Source organism: Hyperoodon ampullatus, assembly GCF_949752795.1.
Source record: "Hyperoodon ampullatus genome assembly, chromosome: 5".
Lineage (NCBI taxonomy): Eukaryota > Metazoa > Chordata > Mammalia > Artiodactyla > Ziphiidae > Hyperoodon > Hyperoodon ampullatus.
In genome coordinates, this window is record NC_136918.1 from 58,196,431 (window position 1) to 58,214,334 (window position 17,904).

At 40.0% G+C, this 17,904-nt stretch overlaps 1 protein-coding gene across 2 annotated transcripts in view; it reads left to right on the forward strand.

Annotated features, from left to right (window-relative positions):
• Window positions 1–15,854, forward strand: part of PLD1 (phospholipase D1) — a gene marked incomplete at its 5' end in the record, with an annotated part of 110,745 nt that extends 94,891 nt beyond the window's left edge. For both annotated transcript variants that reach the window (XM_079705601.1, XM_079705602.1), the window contains 3 exons: window positions 5,601–5,754; window positions 13,647–13,764; window positions 15,377–15,854. In XM_079705601.1, the coding sequence (XP_079561727.1) occupies window positions 5,601–5,754; window positions 13,647–13,764; window positions 15,377–15,601 (497 nt within the window). In that variant the 3' untranslated portion in view covers window positions 15,602–15,854. The remainder of the gene's footprint in view (window positions 1–5,600; window positions 5,755–13,646; window positions 13,765–15,376) is intronic.
• Between the last annotated feature and the right edge of the window lie 2,050 nt (window positions 15,855–17,904).

Here is a 17,904-nt window from a genome sequence, read left to right on the forward strand (position 1 = left end):
GTAACTTGTGATTAAATTTTCTAACATGGCAGACTTATGCCAGAATTATTGAATAATTGACGTAAGAAAAATGACTAATGGTTTATCTTCATTTTTTTTTCCTCACAAGGAAATACTTGGTTTCTCACATTGAGATCTCTTTTGTGTGTACCTTTAATTGTCTCTTACCCCCGGTGGCCCTGTTGGTCCCGAAATCTGTGACCAAGTCCAGTTTTCTAATTCATCTTACTGGCACTTAACAGAACTAACATTTACTTGCTTTCCTAAACAAAACAAGGCTATCCTTAAATAGAATTTAAGTCTATCCTGTTGACTAAGTGAAACGATTTTTTTTAGTATTCACTAATCCATTGCACAACACAATAGGGAGATACAAAACATGATCACACAGTGCCACTGCCCTACACAGCTCATGGGCTACAGGGGAGGCAGGTATTCTTTCCACTAAACACCAGAAACATCGGGATGGATATTGATGAACTGGCGCGAGAAGGTCCAGAGACCGTCAGCGAAGGTGGGTATGTGGGAAACTATGGAGAGAGAATGGATATCAGTGCTTAAGGGGCAGGCTCGAGAGCAGCTGTTGAGAGTCTGTAGTTGAAAGGCCACCCCAGTAAAGAGCGAGTCCCGTGGGTCTCAACCCTGGCTGCCTTAGGTTTGCCTGGTGGCTTTTTTTTTTTGGTGGACTATCCTTTTTTAATTAAGCTATTATATATAGTAAATTGCACAGACCTTAAGTGTACAGCTTCATGAATATTCACATATGTTTACATTCATGTAACCACCACCCAGAACAAGATACAGAATATTTCCATCACTCTGACAGGTGTCTTTCTGTCTCCACTCAGTCAGTCAGCCCCTAAAATGTTTTCACTGTCACCACAGAACAATTTTGAACACAGATGAGTTTCAGTTCAGATAAATGAAACTATCATTTAGGGGGAAGATTATTCATGTCTGCAATTTACTTTCAAATAGATTCCCTGCCCCTGAAGATGGATTAATTGATAGATAAAGGGATGGAGTGGTATTAGGGGAAAATATTAATGCCTGGTTCCTACTTCCAGAAATTCTGACTCATTGGTCTGGTTTGAGACCCAGGCATCAAGGTTTTTTTGCTTTTTGTTTTTGTTTTGGCACCAATATCTTTTGAAAGCTTCCTAGGTGATGCTGCTGTGTAGTCAAGCTGAGAACTCCCAAACTGGAGGCACAGGGAACACAAGTGGGTAGAAAGTACTGAGTAGCCCACTGACACTCAATTGAAGAATCAGTTTTCCTTTAAAACAAATAAACTAAAACAGGGTAGAGTTTGTGTGTTAGTTGTCTATTACTGCTGTAACAAATGACCACAAACTTACTGGCTTAAATCAGCACAAATTTATTATCTAACCATTCTATAGGTTAGAAGTTCAAAATGGGTCTCACTGGGCTAAAATCAAGGTATCAGCAGGGCTGTGTTCCCTTCTGGAGGCTCTAAAGATGAATCCATTTCCTTGCCTTTTCCAGCTTCTCCAGGCTGCCCACCTTCCTTGGTTCATGGCTCCTTTCTTCCATCTTTGAAGGCAGCAATGTTAGATCTCTCTGAAAGTTCTCAAAGTGTCAACCCATTCTTCTGTAACCACATCTCTCTCTGAATCCCCTTTACTTTTAAAGACTCTTGTGATTATACTGGGCCCACCTGAATAATCCAGGATAATCTCCTTATTTTTAAGGTCAGCTGATTAGCACCCTTAATTCCACCTCCACCTGCAGCCTTAATACCCCTTTGCCATGTAATATAACATATTCACAGGCTTTGGGAATTAGGACATAGTCATCTTTGGGAGCCATTATTCAGCCTACCACAGAAGAATTCACAATTTCTGAAACAGGACATTTTTAAAAAACAAAACCACAAAGGAAATGACAGATAAATCCAACTGCATTAAAATTCAGAACTTTATTCATTAAAAGATGCTACAAATAGAATAAAAAGATAAATGAACAAACTGAAAAAAGGTATTTGCAATACAGTTAATATTCAAAACATATAAAGAACTCCTTAAGTCAATAAGGAAAGACAGTATCCGAAGAAAGATGGGCAAAGGAATTGTATAGGAACATCCCCAAAGAGGACATACCTGAGGCCCATAAGTATATGAAACATGTTCATCCTCATTAATATAGTAATGAGACAAAGAACAGGTTTTCAAAATACCACTTGGCAAAAATTAAAAATTGGACAATCCATGAGCTTCCCTGGTGGCGCAGTGGTTGAGAGTCCGCCTGCTGATCCAGGGGATGCGGGTTCGTGCCCTGGTCCGGGAAGATCCCACATGCCGCGGAGCGGCTGGGCCCGTGAGCCATGGCCGCTGAGCCTGCGCGTCCAGAGCCTATGCTCCGCAACGGGAGAGGCCACAGCAGTGAGAGGCCTGCGTACTGCAAAAAAAAAAAAAAAAAAAATTGGACAATCCAAGTATTGACAACACTGAGGAACACCAGGGACTCCACTCTTGCATACAGAGCCCAGGTAAACTCCCACATGTGTACACCAGGAAACATACACAACTATGCAGAACATAATTGTGTATTATAGCAAAACTCTGGAAACGACCCAAACATCCATCAACAGTAGAATTAAAAAATAAGTTTGGGGGTGCTCATTCAAGGAAAATAATGCATTACAATTATGCACAGATAAATCCCAAAGACATGATTTTGAATGAAAGAAGCAAATCTCTAAAGATTATCTTCTATATGATTCCACTTATACAAATTAAAAATAAGGCAAAAGTAAACTTTTTTTGTTTAGGAAAACATCATCAGAGCATGATGAACACAAAATTCTATACAAATTCTCTCTTAGGAAGGGAAGGTCTTTCATGGGAAGACAGCTGAGGGCTTCTGGGATGTGGTAATGTTCTGTTTTTCAGCTTGGGTGATAAATTCAGTGATTTTCTAAAATTATTACCTAAGTTGGACTTATAAGTTTTCATATACTGTTTTCTATTTTGCTATATTACATACTGTTTAAAAAGTTCCTAAGAGCAAACTTAGAAAAGGTCATTTTCCAAAAATTATCAAGGCAATGTACTAATAAACCAAGGGATTGCAGTTGCCATAAAAAGTAGTACATGAAAACAGAACATATTTCTTGTAAACAATTAAAACTCTAAGGACTCATAGAGAGTAAAAGGTCAAAATTCCCCTTATTGTCTCCCTCTCTTTGCCAGAAGGCACTCACCACTCTTACCCTTCAGTGTGCATCTTTCTAGAGGTCACTTGCCCTCTCTTCTTCCTAGTATGTTCTATAGAAATGGGTTAATACTATACCTGCTGTTCTGAATTTGATTTTCAGAATATGGGAATGTTTAACAACAAGAAGGGAGGTTAACAGTTACATCCATCAATATCTCATTTTCGATATCTCATTTATTAAATTCACCTGAAATTTTCTCTTCCCTTTCTTCACATTCCTATTAAGTAGTAGCCAACTCACTTATCCAGTGTGGTTGAGAGTCAGTGCTCTGGGAAACTCCAGATGGGCCCTGGAAGTACAAGAACCACACCCTCTAAGAATTCCAGCTCAGAATGCCAGGAATGCATTCCTCCCCTGGCGATGGGAGGGAGTCTGAGAGGACTGGTGTGAAAGTGTGTGTGTGTGTGTGTGTGTGTGTGTGTGGCTTTCCAGGGGGCTCACATCCCCAGTCTCCCTGACGGTGAAGAGCAGCTATGTCCTCCCAATTTGGCAGCCCCGGCCCTAGAGTGGCCTCTGCTGGGGCCCTGTGGTAGTGATGTCCCAAAGCAGCACTGTGGAGTCCTTATTCCTTGCCCCTGACAGTTGATTCACCCAGAGAGGAGGCTTCTTTGATACAAACGCTACATGCCAGCAAGTCTTCCCTTCCTATGGCAATGTTCTCTAGTGCAGATATTCTCGAGGTAACAAGTATCTGATAATAATGCCAGTAATAATTAGCATTTGTGGGGCAGTTTATAGATCAGTAAGTGCTTTCACATGGTCTTACTTAATTTTTACAACAACCCTACAAGGTCTGTATTATGATCTCGATTTATAAAAGATCAAATTAAAGCTGAGAAAGATTAAATGACTTTGCCCAAATTAATGCTTTGCCCCATGTTAAGCCCAAAGACATGGCTACAAATTTTATAGTGTAATTAAAATGTAAGTGTATGTATAAAGGTTGATTTGTTGCTAACAAAACAAAGTATTTCAAAGGTGGGGCCCACCTTACAGCGCTCTAATAGTGCTCCCAACTTTCTGTGAGGTGCTCCATCCTTTCTGTCACCCAGAGTCCCTATGAGACACTGTTCCCATCCACAGTTATCGTAGAGTTGTGTATTAACTATGTGACCATATTGTAGCAAATAGCAGTAAAGACTCTTCAGGAAGAGCCAGCTTCCTCTCATGTCCAACATCCCACCGTCTGGGCTCTGGGTAGGGCTGCTAACACCTTACACTCTGATGGTCCCCATCACAGACGGTAGCCCGAGCTTGTGTTCAACCTAACTCTTCTGCCCCCTGTCTGCAGAAGCAGTGGAGTGTGGGACTAGGGCAAGAGGAGCAAGAAGAAAAAAGAGTCAGGCCCCTTTTGTAGTTTGTAGGACACCTGAAGGATTCAAAAGTGTGGATCCACGATAATTAATGCAGAAAATGTAGCAAGGTTTTTGAATACACAGCAGAGGAGCACAGGAAGTGCTTCAAATACTTGCCCTTCACATGTGAAAGTCAGCATTCTCAGTTCATTTGGATTTAAAAATAGAATGGAGGGAAGTTGATACAGAAGCTGTTGGCATGCCACACAAGTGAGGCAAGAGAATGAAAACCCAAAGCCACTAATGATAATCTGTATTTGGGAGTGGACTATATTGCTTGTGAAGGTCCTCTTGTGTTTTGACATTTATAATTATGTGACCATGAGTTAAACTCTACAGAGTTTGATTCTTAAGTATGAAACCTTACTGCACTGAGCTGGTAAGTGTTGTCTCTTTGTGTGCCTAATGACTATATCATTTAGAATCCTTTGAGCCACAAGATAGAAAATTCAGCTAGAAGTATGTGAAACAACAAGGGAAATGTATTACTTCACATAACAGAAAATAAGAAAGGGTTGGCTAGCTCAGTGACTTAAAGACCCAGAGTCTTTCTTCTTTCTGCTCTGCCATGTTCAACTTTTCTGTTTGTCCCTTGGTTACAAAGTGGCTGCAGCAGCTCCCACAATCATGTCCTCATGCAACCCTTCAAGCCAGAGTATCCAAAGACTGGAAGTGACACCATCTTGTTCTTCTGTCTATTTATAAGAAAGAGAAAAACTTTCTCAGAAGCCCCTGGCAGATTTGCCTTATGTTGCATTGACTAGAATCATGACAAGTGCTCATTTCTAAGCCAATCACTGGCAAAAACAATGAAATGACCATGACTGGCCTTAGACTGATCAAGATTTACCCCTGGGTTAGGGAGTGCCCTGCCTTCCTAGAGCACAGCATCTCTTGATACGTGAACAAAATTAGGGGTTTTTTAGCAAGGAAGAATTGAGTCTGGAGGGCAAATGAGTGTCTTCCAGGACAAGAAAATTGTTCAGTTTCACTGTTTCTCCTTATAGGCTCTGCCAACATAAACGACCGAAGCATGCTGGGAAAACGGGACAGTGAAATGGCTGTCATTGTGCAGGACACGGAGACGGTCCCTTCAGTAATGGATGGAAAAGAGTACCAAGCTGGCCACTTCGCCCTAGGACTTCGGCTGCAGTGCTTTCGGTGGGTCTCGGAACCTGGGTCTCCCTCCCGTAATCCTGCTGTAGTAGGCAATGGAACCCAGCCCAGCCTCTGGCCCTTAGCACACATGCCATCTCCAGGTTCTTCTTTGTCCAAAACAGCGTGAACCACACCAGTCGTATACAAAATGGCTCTGTGTGGGGCATAAAAATTTCCTGTTTGAACAGCTTTTATTATTTTTATGTGTAATGGAGAAAACTAGCATTTTAAATCTATTAATTGATTTAGGACCAGGTCAAACCATCTAGTGTCTATTTAAGTTTTTTATAGTGAGTCCAGTTTTAGAAATTGAAATAGTTCCAGTGATACAAGGATATGATAAAAAAAATTACTAAAGGGGAAGGCTAGCGACTACTGGTGTTAAATTAAGTGTGGAAACTTCATTTCTCAGATTTAAGATGACTCCAGACATGGAAGATTCCTGATCTTCTGCAAGAAGATGTGAATTTTAAACAAACCTGTGGTCCAACAGAGAGAGCACTGTGCTAAGTAGCAGGGATTGTGTATCCCTAAGTAAGTCCTTCATTCAGTTAAGTGTTACTGAGAACTTCCTGGGCGGGGCTCTAACTGGCCCCATCCCAGCCCCTGTAGTCCAGTCTCAGTAGTCAGAGTGATCCTTCGAGAACCTAACTCAGGTCCTATCACTCCTCTGTTCAACCAATCCTCAATGCCTTCTTATCTCTTTTTTTTTTTCAAATGGCTTCTTATTATCTATCTCCTGTCCCTCTCCCCCAGCCCACTGAAGACACACTGAGCTCCCCACTGTCTGTGGAACACACCCTGACCACTCTCCCACCTGTAGGCTTTTGCAGGAAGTCCACAATTATAAGATTCTAGAACTATATTGGCCAGGATGGGATTTCAGTGTGGCCGCTATGGTGAGATAGAGCCAAGTGTCCCCGATTAAGGGTGGTATTTTAAGCTATTTGATGAAAGGCACTGCACAGATACTGTTGTGGTGCTGTTGTTTTAACCCTTCCAGTGTTAATGGCCGCTTCTGAAAACTGGCTCACTTGCAAATGGGCACAAAACCAGCACTTCCCTCCTGCAAATGCTGGCGGCCCTACCTCCTACCTCATTCCAGACTCTGGCTTTTTTTTTTTTTTTTTTTTTTTGGCTATGTTTGTGGCACATATATACAATGGAATATTACTCAGCCATAAAAAGAAATGAAATTGAGCTATTTGTAATGAGGTGGATGGACCTAGAGTCTGTCATACAGACTCTGGCTTTTGAGGACCAAGCTTCAGTTCTGGAGACGTTCTTTCTGCTCCCTCTGCCCCAGGAGCTCAGCAAATCCATCCCTCAAAATTTGACTGTCAGACCTTCTCACAGTTTTTATTGCTGTATTTATCGCCTTTGTTACTAATTGTTTTGTCAGTAAGGTTTTGGTTTTTGGTTTTTTTTAGACCATTGAGATTTTAATTGGCTTCTAATGTTAATTTGTTTTGTTTAGCAGGGGAGAGTTTAAGATTAGCAACCCACTGTTAATCAACCCATTGATTGCCTACTGCAGCTCATATAAGGAAACAAATATTTCCTCCTGTAAGCTAGAAATAAATGTCACACCTTTTCAGTTCCATGAGAACTTAAGTATTCTCTTTAAAGGTGTAGCCTCCTTTATAACTTTCCAAATGTATAATAATTATAGAGGGAGAGGGTTCTGATTGCAACATATTTTTCATTGTAGAAAATTTGGCAAACAGAAAAGCAATAAGGAAATTAAATTTATCTGTAATCCCACCACCCAGTGCTAACAATTTTAACATTTGATGTGTATCATTCCACTGTTTTTCTATATATAAATATACACTACTGTATTTCTTTTTTTAAACATAATTAGGATCTTGCAGTTCTACAAAGTCCTTTATTATTTAAATAATGTTACACATACTTTTCCATGTCATTGCGTTCTTCTATAACATTTAATGGCTGCATTGTATTACATTGTTTGAGCCTGCCATAATTCCTTTAACCAAAACCTCATTGATGGGCAGATTTTTTGCTGATATAAAAAAGTGGGTATGGTTGTAGATAGTACCTTGCTTACCTTCTTAGTTGTTTCCTTAACTAAATCCTAACTATAGGATTTCTAGCCAAAAGAAGTGTGGAATTTCCTTTGCCCTCTGAGTTCTGTTATTATCTTTGCCGATTTGTTGGGTTTCAAATGGAATTTCATTATTTTAGTTTGCAATTTGAGGGTTTAAAAATGTATCCATTAGCCATTTGTAATTGTTCTTTTGCAAATTGTCTAGACTATTCATGTCCTTTGCCCATTTTGTTGGAATGTTTCACTTTTAATGATTTATCAGTCATTTAAGTACATAAGAGCCTAATTTCTTTCTTCCATTTGTTGCAAAGCTGATTTGCCAATTGCCTTTTAATCATATTTAGAGTATTTGGGGGAACCATCAATTCTTATTAATCAAATCTATCAGTTTTTTTCTTTTCCCCCCTTTTTAAAAATATGCTTAGAATAGCTTCCCCAAGATAAAATATTTACTTATATTTTCTTCTAGTGCTCACTTGATATTACTTTTACATTTTAACATCTGCAATTTATTTTTTTTAATTTTTTAATAAATTTATCTATCTATCTATTTATTTATTTAGGCTGTGCTGGGTCTTCGTTGCTGTGTGCAAGCGGGGCCACTCTTCGTTGCAGTGCATGGGCTTCTCATTGCAGTGGCTTCCCTTGTTGCAGAGCACGGGCTCTAGGCACGTGGGCTTCAGTAGTTGTGGCTCGTGGGCTCTAGAGCACAGGCTCAGTAGTTGTGGCGCACAGGCTCCACGGTATGTGGGGTCTTCTCAGACCAGGGCTCAAACCCATGTGCCCTGCATTGGCAGGCTGATTCTTAACCACTGCGCCACCAGGGAAGCCAACATCTGCAACTTATTTTAATGTAAGAAATGAGGTAGGGACTCTAACTCTTTTTCCCAGGCAAACCAAGTGATCCAGAACTGCATGACTGCAGTACTCATTGCCTCTCTAACCTGCAGTGCCTCTTTATGGTGCACCGAATTGCCACACATCCTGACCTATCTGTACTCTCTGCTACTTCCTATTGAAAGTCTGTTGACTTGCATGCCATTATGATACCAGTTTACTTATCGTAGCTGTGCACTTTAACACTACTTCCTACCATACCACTTCCCCAAATTAGTTTTCTTTTCCAGAATAATCTTGGCTACTCTTATTCATTCTTCCACACGAACTTTAAAATTGTTTATTCAAGTTCTCTCACTAGTTTTTTGATCAGGACTACAGTATATTTATAGATTAATATAAAAAAGAGTTGATGTCTTTATAATATCGAGCCATCCTATTGAAGAGCAAGGTATGGACTTCAATTTATTCACATTTTTTTGTTCTTCAATAAAGCTCTAGGGTTTTCATTATTGGAAGCAGAAGTTGTTCTTCAGTGATCATTGAAGTTTTTTATTGCTGTTCTTTTGGTTTTATGCTGATCCTATGCATTTCAGGCTAAGTTTATTCCTAGATGCTTTATTTTTCCTGGCAACTTTCAAACTGTCTTGAAGAGGCAGTTGTTCTTGAACAAGCATTTTCACTTTGCCACAATGGCAGACACAAATAATACATTAAAAATCACCATGAAAACCTTGTGTTGATTTTAACTCTTTTTATTAGGAAATATTCTCAAAGATAAATGTGACCTAGAGCAGAGCCATTTTCTCCCTTAAAAAAATGCAACTTCAATCCATTTTCCATCTGGACTATTTTTGAATAGAAATAGAGAGGCACATTTCGATGTGAAATCAATTCTAAATAGAATCAACCATCAGGGTACTGCACTAAATGTCACAACTGCGTGCCAAACAGTTCATTAAGTCTTAGAAAATTATCCAAACTTTACAGATGTAACCATCACTCAACAGAAATCATTATCCACACATGTGGAGCTCAGAAGCATTTACAGTGATAGACATGAGGAATGGAAAGAACAGAAACAATTTTCTGCAGTTTTCCTACTGTCCCACTGATGCATAAACAATTAAACATTAAATAATTGACATTGTTCACGTCAACATAAAATCAAATTTGTTTTCTCTGAAACCTTACTCCTCTAAAGAACATCCAGAGTACTTCGTATTATTTTTACTGTATAAATTATTATAATTAAAAAACTGACAGGGAAAATAATTTATTACTGAAAATTGTCTGTTATAGACTTACTTAAATACCTTTTCTATACACAACTCTTAACTGATAACTTGATAGACACATTACCTCACCTCCTGTTCTCATTTAAAAGCAAAGTCATAGAAATATTCTTTCAGCTCTGTTTTCAGTTGGTTAGATGCCACCCAAATCAAAGGCATTACTATAATTGACTTATTGTTAAAACTTGCACTGTCCTTCAAATTTGGCACAGTTAAATTTTGCTTTGGTTCTTAAGGAGCGGCAGCATCTAGGTGCAAACATCATCCTTTAGAACCTTTTTGAAAGTTATTCCTATATAGTCTGAGGGAGACATTATTTGAAGTGGAAATAGAATTTTGAGGTTATAAAACTCTAGGAATTCTAGTGAGCCCAGGTGCCAGATCCATTTATTTTAGAAAATTTTTATATAGTAGAAAAAGTGAAGACTAAAACTAAAATGTGATGCCATTTTATCCCTATAAGCTGGCTGAGCCTTTTCAGGAGTTGATAATATTGGAGTTGACTGGGGAGAACACACATGGTTAATAGCATGTGTGTTAGAACAGCCTTTCTTGAAGTACATTTTGCAAATTGTTTGACCCAGGATTTTAATTCTTAAATTTCTCCTAGTGAAATAATCATAGAAATTCACAATGTATTATATATGATGAATAAATTTTGTTCATTATAGCATTGTTTATAATAATGGAAAACTGGAAACAACCCAAAAGGTCATAATAAAGTAGCTGGTTAAATAAAATTTCACATAATGGGAAATTCTGCAGCCATTAAAAATGATGATGTAAATCTAAACATTTAAATACAAAGAGGGTAACAATATTATGACCTCCACCCTGTTAAATCCAATGGTCAACTCTCATCTGAATTTGACTCCGTGTGGTTCCAGGATACCCATCCTCTGGCTTCTCTGCAGCCTCACTGGCTGCTTCTTCTCTCCCTACTGTTGAGGTGCACTGGTCCTCTTCTCTCTATATACTCACTACTTTGGTAAAGTCAGTTAAAGTCACATGGCTTTATGAGTATACATATGTGGACAATTCTCGTGTGTATCTCCAGCCAAACCTTCTCTCCCAAACTCCAGATTCTTTTATCCAGCTGCCTACTTAGCATCACCACTTGTATATTTAATAGATGTCCCAACAGTTTCAAAACTGAATTCCTGGTCTTCTCCCACTAACTGGCTCTACCCACAGAATTCCCCATCTCAGCTAATGGCAACTACAGTCTTCTGTTTGCTCAAGGCAAAGCCCTTTTAGTCATCCTGATGCCTCACTTTTTCTCACACCCTGTGTCCACTGGATCAGTGAAATCTGATCTCTCCACCTTCCTCTCCACCACCCAAGCCACCATCATCTCCCACCGAGATCACTGCAGTGACTCCTAAGTGACCTCCCTGTTTCAATCCTTGCTCTGCACGGTCTATTCTCAATCCAGCAGCCGTTTGTTAGTATTTAAGTCACATCCTGTCACTCCTTGCTCCAGTGTCAGCAGTATGTCCCAATTTCATGCAATGTAAAAGCCAAAGTCCTTCTGAGACCCATTTCCCACTTTTCTTTCTTTCTTTCTTTAAATAAATTTAGTTATTTAGTTATTTTTGCCTGCGTTGGGTCTTGGCTGCTGCGCACGGGCTTTCTCTAGTTGCAACGAGCGGGGGCTACTCTCCGTTGCAGTGCACAGGCTTCTCATTGCAGTGGCTTCTCTTGTTGTGGAGCGCGGGCTCTAGGCGTGCGGGCTTCAGTAGTTGCGGCATGCGGGCTCAGTAGTTGTGGCTCACGGGCTCTAGAGCGCAGGCTCAGTATTTGTGGCGCAAGGCCTTAGTTGTTCCACGACATGTAGGATCTTTCCAGACCTGGGATCAAACCCGTGTCCCCTGCATTGGCAGGCAGATTCTTAACCACTGCGCCACCAGGGAAGTCTCCCCACTTTTATTTCCAATGTAGCACAAGCCTTTTTGGTATTCCTTGAACCTACCAGGCATATGAGAAAAGAGCTTTGGACTCAGTTTCAATTGTAGCTCTATTAATAGAATGCCTCCAACCTTTTGTTTCCCATTTGCAAAATGGGAATCCTGTACCATCTACCTCCCAGGATTAAGATGGAAGTTCTTTTTAACACTCAGGCTTTATGTAAGTACCAGCGCTTTTATAATTTTCACATATGACCTCTAAAACTTGTCTTGCTTTGCTTGAGAATTTCTTATTATTTCTAGTTCTCTGTTTATATTTGATCAATTCAAACAATCTACTGAATGGCTTCTTTTATGCCAGGTACTCTGGGGATATGAGAATAGCCAGGTCATGTTCTCTTAAAGAATTTACATGCTAGAAGTGGGAGATGGGCCTATTTAAAGCAAAAAGGGCATGAAGTATTGCAGGTGCTCTGATAAAAACAAAGCACAGATGAAGCACAGTGAGGGCGACAAAGGAAGAAAGTTCAAATCTCTCAGGATTGACGGGGAGAAATGGGAGAAAGGAGAAAGGGAGACATAAAAACTTTTATAGAGGTGACCTTGTACTGAATCCTGAAAGATGGTAGGTAAGGTTAGGCAAACAGGGGAAGGAAAAGCCTCCCCGACTACTCCCATCTCACACTCTTAAAGCACACCTGGTATTTAGCACATTTTAATTAATTCCTTTTGAGGGTGATTCTTTATTCATTGTTGATCTCACCCACCAAGTATAACTGCACCCAGAGAGGCTCTGTGTCTTTCATGTTCATTTCTGTACCCTAGAGTTCAGCATAGTTCTTGGCCCAAGGGAGGGAAGAAGAAGGAAGGAAGGAAGGAAGGAAGGAAGGAAGGGAGGGAGGAAGGGGTGGGGAGGGAGGAAGAAAAGTCAAGTCTTCATTAAGAGGACAGCTTTGGGAGTCAGGTGGTCCTGGTTGGAGTCCCAGATATACAATTTGCTAGCTGTGTGACCTTGAAAGAGTTACTTGACCTCTCTGTGCCTTAGTTCCCTTTTCTTTTTTTTTAACCTGTTGATCTATTTATTTATTTATTTATTTATTTGGTTGCACTGGGTCTTGTTGCAGCAGGTGGGCTCCTTAGTTGCGGCTCGTGGGCTCCTTAGTTGTGGCATGTGGACTCTTAGTTGCAGCATGCATATGGGATCTAGTTCCCGGACCAGGGATCGAACCTAGGCCCCCTGCATTGGAAGCTCAGAGTCTTAACCACTGTGCCACCAGGGAAGTCCCCTTAGTTCCCTTTTCAGTAAAAGGAAAATAATAATACTTGCTTCTTTTGTTTTTACTATTTTTTTACTTTCTTCTTTTTTTTTTTAAATAGCTGCTTCTTCATAAGGCTGTTGAGGATTTACTGAGATCGTTTTTGGAAAGGCTCAGCATGTTGAAAGGCACATGCTTTGAATACTAATCCTATCTTCCAAGGTTCTCACCCTCTTAGGCCAAATTACAAGAACTCTCTTAGAGCAAAATGAAGGTGTTTCTCTGTCCAACAGTTAAAACTTTCAAACATCATAACAACTTAGATTTTTCTGTTTTGTTTTGTTTTGCAACTTGCCTTTTTTATATATAGACACACAGACACACACTTAGTCTTAATGGCTTCCTTTGACTTCCTTAAAAAACGAGTACTTCTGTGGTTGAGTGTCTGAATTGCTGTACCATTAGAAACAGTGCCTGCAGCAAACTGCTTTGTCTCAGTTACTCATTTTGGAGGACACTTGTATTTCAGGGTTGTCCTCGGCTATCTTTCTGGCCCTAGTGAAGACATTCAGGATCCAGTGAGTGACAAATTCTTCAAGGAGGTGTGGGTTTCAACGGCAGCTCGAAATGCTACAATTTATGATAAGGTGAGGTTCACAAATCCTGCTCCTTTTTTAATTGAATCATGTCACAAAAGCACATAATTATTTCTGCATATTATTGTACAGAGTATTCTTAATGAGTGTAAAAAACCAATACACCTCCAAGTTGTAATAAAATAATTCTTGGTAGACATTAAAAAAACAGGGTCAAAAAGAGCCATAGATTATTGTTTAGAAGAGACTTTAGTGGCATTCTGGTCTCAGATTCCAGAATCCCATCATAAGCATCCTTAGCAGGTGGTTACCCAGCCTTTATACATGTCTAGTGACAAAGAGAAAAGAGGCAGATGGGATCAAAAAATGAGTCAGACTTGGGTTCAGCCCAGCTCACACAGTTGCTGGTGATATAACTATGTGTGTAGTAATTTGATGTTCTGAGCCTTCCTTTCTTTCCTCTCCTATAAATTGGGAGGAACATTCACTAGGTGGTTGTGAGGATAAAGAACAGTCTATTAAATGTATTTAGCACATAGTACATGTAGTAAATGGTGTCCATTCTAATGGTGAAGCTTATTAATAATGAGAAACTTCCTCATTTGGACAGCTCTAATTTTGGAAAGGTGTTTTAAAACCAACTTCGTTTGTTAGGGAGGCTAAATGCATCTTCTGGTAAGTTCCGTCCATTGATGATGATAAAGAGTGTACAAGAGTTGAGTCACCCGACACTGAAACAGGTTACATCATGAAGTAGCCAGCATTCCATCATAGAAAATATTCAAGCTGAGTTCCACTGACCATCTATTATAAACTGGGTGAGAGTGCATTCTTCTTCTGACTTCCAGAGTCCCCTCAGCACAGAAAATTCATCATTTCTAACGAAACATGACAACTATCTACATAGCCTTATTTCATACTGAGGCCTCAAGACCATGATCAAATAGGTTGTGTGCATGGAGCCTTTTCAAATGTAATTTTTAAAATGCAGGGCACGGCCTAGTTTGGATCCTGGATTGGGAGGAATAACAGCTATAGAAGACATTTTGGGAATAATCAGATAAATCTGAATATGGACCATATCTTAAATAACACAGAATTGATTTTCTGAGGTGTGAGAATTATATTGTGGTTATATAGGCACATGTCCTTATTCTTAAGAAATACATGCTGAAATATTGACGTGTGAAGTGTTATGTTGTGTGAAACTTATTTTCAGTTAGCAAAATACATGCACAATTGATAACTTTAAGTACAGGTACAGATATAAACATTTTTCAAAATTAAAAAGTTAGAGAAAATATAATCACAATTTTCCTTTTAGACCAGAGCCTCCAGTGAAATTCAAGGGTGATTATTATCCAGAAAGTAAGGTATCACCCATGAAACTCCTTACCACTAGCTTGACTTTATCCTGAGGTCAATCACTTATGTAGATCAGATATAGGATCTGTGTTGTTGTTGTTTTTTTTTGATGGAAGCAAATCTAGCACTCTCTTTGTAGCAAATAAAAGAAGCAACCCTTCAATCAGGTCTGCGCTGTTACATAAAACCAATTAATATGTGTTTCATAAAACACAGGTTTTGTCCGTTGGAATGAGTATTTTCAGTAAAGGGGATATGCTTGCTTTTAAACCTATCACTCAGTTTCCTATTTAATCAGGTGTTCCGGTGCCTTCCCAATGATGAAGTACACAATTTAATTCAGCTGAGAGACTTTATAAGCAAGCCCATCTTAGCAAAGGAAGATCCCATTAGAGCTGAGGAAGAACTGAAAAAGATCCGTGGGTTCTTGGTACAATTCCCCTTTTATTTCCTGTCTGAAGAAAACCTACTGCCTTCTGTTGGAACCAAAGAAGCCATGGTGCCCACCGAGGTTTGGACTTAAGAGTCATACTTGTTTGCAACTCAGACTTCCACCCTGAAGAGTACATGTCACACAGTGACTTTCTGGAGACCGAACAGCCATAGCCGGACCCAGTGCACTCTTGTATCCAACGCTTGGACCCTTTGGGTTGGTTGGGAAGGGCTGTAGTCATATGGATATAAGGACAGTGAAAATCAGCAGGGTTTTATAATTCCTCCTGCCTATCCCTGTGAAAAAAGGACTGTATTCTTAGGTAGCATATACCCAACAGCTTAAACACATACTAAAATTCCATGATGGATACCAAACTGCATTTTCTTTGCTATCAAGAATTTACCTGTCACTGTGATCTACTTTGCCAAAAGTTGTCTGAACCTCCTTATTTTTCTCTGACCCTCACTTATGCAATTGATGTCTGCTGAACCTGCCTTCATCTCATAGTCCATACAGGCTCTGTTTGAGGTATTGTCTATTGCTAGAAGATGTTGTGATGCTGCTTCAAGGTTATTTAAGGTTACCTGGGTTGCTCCTGCCCCTGCCCTTCTGGCCCCGGAGTAGTTGTGTGCACCCAACCAAGGATGTGGTCCTTATTCCTTTCCAGTGACTGAAAGGACAGGACAGACCTTAGTCTACACAGCAGCCCATGTTAGGCACTTCTGACAACATTGACAGCATGTATGTTGACACCACAGATCAACAGAAAGGAATTAAATTCGGTTATTAAGGCAGAGATTTCACTTTGCCTCCAAAGGCATTGACAAGATGTGTCCTTTTGATAGGGCCCACCCTATCAGATTTGAAAACATGTAGGATATTTGATTACACAGCAACCGATAAAACTCAAAGACACAGCATGCAGCCTTCAGCAATCTTCAACCTTTTGGTGGGAATCTGATCCAGATAAGAAAAGAAGATTTCTTATAGTCCTGTAAAATTTCCTGTCATCCTTAGCTGCTGGATTGATTGAAATTTGAGTTTCTACATTTCAAAGTCAAACCAGTGAATACAACTTGTCTTTCAGGAGACTCAGGGGCTTCATAACTCATGCCAAGTTAATGTGTATGAGCCTAACCTTATTTGACTTTCAGCCCGCCAGCTATGTTACCTTCTTTAAGAAAAATTGTTTGCAAGATGCATACAACTTCACTTGCGTTATTAAATATACATTAACATTCCACCAGGGTTCCAAAGAGGTTAGGATTATTTTTTAATTCACATTATCCTAGTCTGTGAATTGTTCTGGAAACCCATTTCTCCTTTTTGGATGTTAGTGTACATACCCTTTGGTACCCCATAGCTCCAATTTTTTTTTTTTTTTTTTTTTTTGTGGTACACGGGCCTCTCACTGTTGTGGCCTCTCCTGTTGCGGAGCACAGGCTCCGGACGCACAGGCCCAGCGGCCATGGCTCACGGGCCCAGCCGCTCCGCGGCATGTGGGATCTTCCCGGACCGGGGCACGAACCCGTGTCCCCTGCATCGGCAGGCGGACTCTCAACCACTGCGCCACCAGGGAAGCCCCCCCATAGCTCTAATTTTATTAAGCAGAACTGTTCTTACAACCTAAAGAACTAATGTGGGTTCCCAACAGGCCTGAGGCCATAAAACATGGTGTAGGTGCAATGATTACACCTCTATGGATTACCTGGACAGAATCTCATCCAAAAGAGTAAGGACCCAATCCCTATTTTCCTAGAACTGATAGTCCAGTGGAAAAGATTAAACAGGAGCACAAAGTCTGTGAACTAGGTTAGTAGGAGAGAGACAGTGTCACACCCAGGAGGGTTTTACAAATGAGGTGGGACTATGTAACCAACAATGGGAATGAATATGCTTTTATGGTGGCTGAAGATAGTAAAATGACTTCATTCTATAGCAGTTGTAAATAAGACATTTGCTATTTATGAAGTTTAGATTGGCATTTAAAGTGTTGAGTGTATGTGGAATACCTAAGGATTTTTCATGTTTTCTTTTTAAACTTTAAAAAAATGTAGAACAGTCAACAAACTGGCTCTTGAAAGGGCCCTTTCTCAAAAAAAAAGTCACTTAATCCAACCTCTGCCCATTTTATAGCTGAGGAAACTGAGAACCAGGTTAGTTGAAGGACTCACTGAAGTTTACCCATTAGGACCAGTGACATTGTTGGTCCATTACTGGCCTCTCCTTTCACTCATCACAGCCCCAAAAAGAGGAGATGCAGTAAATAGATTTCAGACAGGATGTCTCTAAGCTATTTTGAACCCCATGTTATTATGTATTTATGTGCTTGTCTGTCTCCCCCTACTAGAATGTAAGCTCCATGGGGCAGGGACTTTCCTGTGTTTTGT